The sequence below is a fragment of the Myotis davidii genome, unplaced genomic scaffold, assembly GCF_000327345.1.
Source record: "Myotis davidii unplaced genomic scaffold, ASM32734v1 scaffold924, whole genome shotgun sequence".
Lineage (NCBI taxonomy): Eukaryota > Metazoa > Chordata > Mammalia > Chiroptera > Vespertilionidae > Myotis > Myotis davidii.
Genome location: NW_006294764.1, coordinates 829,001 through 834,701, shown reverse-complemented (window position 1 = coordinate 834,701; position 5,701 = coordinate 829,001). Strand labels below are relative to the sequence as shown.

Below are 5,701 nucleotides of genomic sequence, written 5' to 3'. Positions count from 1 at the left end.
CTTTAATTTTTAAAAAATGTATGCATGCATTGCTTTGAAAAGATTGCTTCTTTAAAAAATCATGAAATAATGTAAAGAATTTACATATTTTATGAAGCTTGAATACTTTTTATTTTTAATTGATTTCAGAGGAAGGGAGAGGGAGAGAGAGAGAGAGCAACAAACAATGATGAGAGAGAATCATTGAATGGCTGTGTCCTGCATGCCCCACCCTGGGAATTGAGCCCACAACCCAGGCATGCGCCCTGACTGGGAATTGAACTGTGACCTCCTGGTTCATTGGTCAATGTCAACCACTGAAATACAGGCAGGGCCCAGGGGCTGATATTCATTTTTCTTTGTGGTGAAACTTCCATAGTTAACAAGTATGTGAGCTTGAAAGCCCGAGAGTCACTTTGGCTGCCTATCTTTTAACAGGACCTTGGAAAAATCACAAACTCTCATATCTGTAAAGAGATTTGCAGCTCCATCTTAGCCATCATTTCATTGAATCTTCCAATGGTCCTAGGAGACTGATAGGTCATTGACAATGATCCCCGTTTTATAGGTTTTGAACCTGCGGTTTGGAAAGGTGAAGTGCCTTTATCACATGGATGGATAGATTTAGAAGTTACCTTAAAGATGATCTCATCCTATGTTCCCAGGATTCTATAAATAGTAAGTAGGGAAAAACTTTGGACTGGACCCAGGTGCTCACTCTCATGACAACAATCAAAATGAGAATCCCTCAGTCTAAGACAGTGGTTCTCAACCTTCTGGCCCTTTAAATACAGTTCCTCATGTTGTGACCCAACCATAAAATTATTTTCGTTGCTACTTCATAACTGTAATTTTGTTACTGTTATAAATCGTAATGTAAATATCTGATATGCAGGATGGTCTTAGGCGACCCCTGTGAAAGGGTCGTTCGACCGCCAAAGGGGTCACGACCCACAGGTTGAGAACTGCTGGTCTAAGAGGTCAACGGAAGATGAATGGCTTCTCTTCTTCTGTAGACTGCAGCCCAAGCCCTTGACAGGGGCATGACTGGGCTGGCATAGTGGGGGTGCTGAAGCCTGTGATCTATCTACGCTTACCTTTGGCAGCAGTCAGCATGGTGGAGGCCAGTTCACACTGCTGTGATTCCAAGTGTCCAAGTGTGAACCAACGAGGATAACGGCTGGGCACCATAGACACCATATGCTGAGAGTGGGACGTGTCCCCGGTAGAAGTTGAGTTTTCTAGAACAGGTAACCTAGAAGAACCAGAAAGGGTCATTAGCCACCATCCAGGCCCTTGCCATTTTGTGCCATCTTATAAATGCTTATCTTTGTAGTGAAGTAAATGAGCAGCAAAGGGTTAACTGAGAACTTTGAAGATTTAAAAATCTAGGGTACTGTACTCTATATGAGGTGAATGCCTAGACACTTGTAGAACTCAAGCTGAATAGTCACTGTAAATGGATCTGAAAGGCAGTTCAAAAGCCATAAGATATTTTTTTAATCCTCATTCGAGGATATTTTTCCATTGATTTTTAGAGCGAGTGGAAGAGAGAGGGAAAGACAGAGAGAAATATCAATGTGAGAGAAACACATTCATTGGTTGCCTCCTGCACGTACCTTGGTTGCAGGGCCCGGGCCGGTAAGGAGCCTGCAAACGAGGTATGTGCCCTTGACTGGAATTGAACCTGGGACATTTCGGTCCATAGGCCGACACTCTATCCACTGAGCCAAACCAGCTAGGGCCATAAGATTATTTTTTAAAGTATAAGAAATATATGCCAAGGAATCCTCAGCAGTTCTTTTCTGGTTGAGGTGAGAAGCTCTCTCAACCTTACGGTCTAACTAAAATTCTTCTGTATGGTCTGCTGCATCCTTGAGGTCCATCTGCCTGAACCAAAGATCCTATTCTAGTTTGGGAACAAGATGCTCACAGCTCATTGTTCTCAAGTTTAGTTTTAGAAAACCATTTCTACCTCCCTAGGTGCATCTGGTGACCTATTCCTGGGAACCATGACTCAGCTGAGCTATGGAAAGGCTCAAACCCCTTCTCAGCCTGCTTAAATGGCCCCAGAACTGGAAGACTCAGGTTATGGGTGCTCCAGATCTATTAAAAACTCAGGGGCTTCCTCAGATGACCCACCAAGAGTAGAGCCAGGGACCAAGTGAGTCACTAGTAAGACATCCCAGATAGGAATTCTTGATCATATAAAAATATCTAAGCCATTTTAGGGCAGGCTTGGTGGTAGGTTCAATAGAATAGATACAAAAGGAAAGTGATGAAAGTCAGATAAACAAAGAAAAAGAGCACCAAAGACTTCTACTTTGGTGGAGACAACTGGGCTGGGAAACATTTACCCACCTCATGGCACGTAAGGCTAATTTATAGGACAGGTCTGGATCATGAGGCAGGAGAGCTGAGAACAAATACTTGGCAAAGGTATGCATGGGAACACTCTCTCGGTGAATGACTTCTCCAAGACCACTGAAGGGGCCTCCTGCAGGAAGAAGATAAGCCAGCCAGTTACTTACCTGTGTACTTCTATTTGCCAGCCTAGACTTGAACCCTAAGATCCCACACATGTTTGCTAGCCATGGGAACCTTCAGTACACTTTAATGCCAAAAATGTTTCTGTACCTGTGCTCTATAACAGAGGAGCTCCCAGAGTCACAGATAAAAGACAATAGCCTCTTTTCTCCTTACCTTCTAGCAGTAAGAGGCACTGTTTCTGTAGGGTTTGCACCAGTTCATCATCCAGCTGAAGCTCCTGGAGTCGACTCAGGAGCTGCTCTTCATTGCGGCACACCTTGTCCTGTGCGTAGAGGCCTTCAGGCATCACCCTCTGTTGACCCAGCCCCATCAGAGCAACTTCCAAGGCCAATGACAGGTAAGACTCACTGCTGTTTGGGCAGCCTGCTGCCATGGGTACATGCTGGTACACAGGGGGTCTGCTTTCATTCATATCTGAGGGCAACAGGTCACCAGATTCCTTAGGTCAGGCCCCGTGGATTCATCTGCTCCTCTCTCCCTCCCACTTTGGAATACAGCTTGGTCAGCAGCTGTCACAGGGGAGCTGAGTCAGAACCCCATGGCAGTAGGAAAAATATACCGAAAAAAAGTTACATAGAGCCACAAAGATTCCTAGCTTCTTCCTAATATATGACTGGCTGGGCCAGTTGGGGAAATATAAAAATCTTATACTAATCTTTTGCTAGTAATTATAATACCGTAATTACCTGTTTTTCTATCACTTTCACTAGAGTGTGAGTATCTTAAAGGAAAGCGACTTTATCTCATTGCCCAAGGTATTTCCAGGGTCTGGTGTATAGGAGGATCTAAGTGTATGTCAGTGGTGAATAAACCCCAAGTGCAACCTCAGGCTTTGCAGATGCAAGTGTCACTGTGCAGATGAAACAGACCAAAGATGGTGATTCCCTTTTAAGGGATGAGAAGGAAGATAAGGGCAGCCCTAGCTTAGACTGGGGCCACCCCTTGTATCTTGAACCAGAGAAATCCAAATCCACCCAGCTAAACTATTACTTTTATAACACTTATAACTTCTATGTTATTATTACTTCATATATTCCACCTTTGGATTCAAAGTTTCAGAAACTTTGAAAAGTTTAAAATTTAGAGTTTGGTTTCTTTCCTTTTCTCTTTCATTTACCTGGTAAGTATTTATGAACGACTATTAAATGGGAGGTCTTACACTAAGTGCTGGGATCATAAAGATAAGCCAGTCGTAGTTTCTGCTTTCAAGGAGCTGACAGCCTAGTAAGAGATTCTCACTTGTAAACAAATTGTAATGCAGTGAGTTAAATACTATAATAGATGCATGTATATAATATAGTGATGGCATAAACGAGAGAAGAATCAATTTTGTCTCTAGTCCTTGCTACTTTGAGGCTACTGAATAATTTCCCTTCTATTTTTTATTTGTAAAACTGGTATAAAACCAACATCATTAGGAAGAAAGTTCAAAGGAAACAGAAGAATATTATACAATTGCAAGGGACACACACATTCTTGATGGAAGTTCTTTCCCACTTCCAGACTGTTCTGAGGACTTGGCCTTTGACTCCTGAAATCTCTCTACCTCTTATTTCCCTTGGATCACACTCTTTAGATATTCATGGGAAGTGAGAGGAGCAAAGGAAAGTGGCAAGGTAAAATGTGAGAGAAGGACAGGGCTAGTCCACAGGGTACAAAAGGAAGGTGGAAAAGAGAGGAAGCCTAAGGAAACCTCTCAGGGAAGATGGATAAGAGAGAAAAAAGGCTGCAGGAACAGTAGAACACATCTGGCAGGATGAAGAAGGCTGCCCAGGACAATTCAGCTTGCCTCAGGCTGACCCCCATACCTGACACTTCCAGATAGCTATCATCATTCAGGCGGCAGGCCTCAGTTAAAGTAAGAAATAGGCAGCCAATGGGATCCAGGGGGTGGCCCACCCAGCCTTCCAGGTTTGTGATGGCTGTGGTTCCTCTCTGCAACAGTTCTGGAAAGAAGCAGGGCAGAGTTTTAGAGAATGATAGACACACTGCTCCCTGTCCCTGCCTGGGCCTCCTCGTCAGTTTCTTTCAGGGCTTGGCCCTGAGACTCAGAGAAAGCTTCCCTCATTGTCTTGCCTTAGGTTGATAGGACAGGTCACAAGCTTATCAGCCAGCTGCAAAGACTTATGGTCTGCATTTAGGCTCCCTGCTGGCAGCTCACATATGTAGATACAGCTTTATAGTTTTAAAAGGGTCTTATATCAGATCTTAGTGGGCCTTCCAACTGCCTTCTGAGGGAGGCATGCTGGCATTATTATTCCCATTTTACAAAGATTCAGAGTAAAGTGAGACATTCCACATAGCATATAGCATGACCTGGAATCCCCTAGCCTCTGCCAAACCATGAAACGTCATAAACAGTAAGACCTACAACTTGTAGCCACTGAGGATCCTCTTCAGCCTTAGCCTAAGGAGTTAGGATGGCTCCTAATAGTGTTAGGGTTAGAATGGCTCCTAATCACTGTACCTTTCTTTTGATGCTTGTAGATTTCCAGCTGCCGTTGCTGCTGCAACCTCAAAGTATTGATGATGGCCACCGTGAGTCTGAGGGCCTCTTTTGGATAACCATGGGAGTGCAGGGCATCTACCCGAGCACAGGCTGTAGGCACATGTTCTACCAGATGAGAAGAAAATATTTTGGTTGTGTTAAATTTTCAAATTAGGAAAATTCATGCTTGAGAAAAGGAGTTCATGTTCTGTTCAGTTCCTCAAATTCAACCTGATATCTACCATGTACTAGGAACTGTGTTATCTTTTAAGGATATAAAGTTGAATAAGTCACAGGCATTACCTTTAAAGAGCTACCCTGAAGTCTCAGGCTATGGTATAGAAAGGGACACACAACTAGGATAATAAAATATTATACCTCTTTGTGAATATGTATTATGGGAATCCAGTGGAGGTAGCAACTAACTGACTAAAGGGAGAGGCCTCATTCATTTATTAATCCTACATTTCCTGAGAACCTATTATTTGCCAAATGAAAGTACAAAGATGAATAAGAAATAGCCACTTCCCTCAAAGAGCTAAAAAATGTTACATAAATAGATCATTATAAGACAGTTAAAAAGAAAAGACATGATAGGAATATATACAGATAGAAAATAATACTTGAGCTGCATTTTGTAGGACAAAGATTTAAAATAGGTAGACAAACAGGGAGGAATTCCTG

At 42.9% G+C, this 5,701-nt stretch overlaps 1 protein-coding gene across 1 annotated transcript in view; it reads right to left on the bottom strand.

Annotated features, from left to right (window-relative positions):
- Positions 1–5,701, bottom strand: part of ZSWIM5 (zinc finger, SWIM-type containing 5) — a 53,385-nt gene that overhangs the window by 24,076 nt on the left and 23,608 nt on the right. The window contains 5 exon segments of the mRNA XM_006779572.2: positions 1,077–1,234; positions 2,341–2,476; positions 2,683–2,943; positions 4,338–4,475; positions 4,997–5,143. Coding sequence (XP_006779635.1) covers positions 1,077–1,234; positions 2,341–2,476; positions 2,683–2,943; positions 4,338–4,475; positions 4,997–5,143 — 840 coding nt within the window.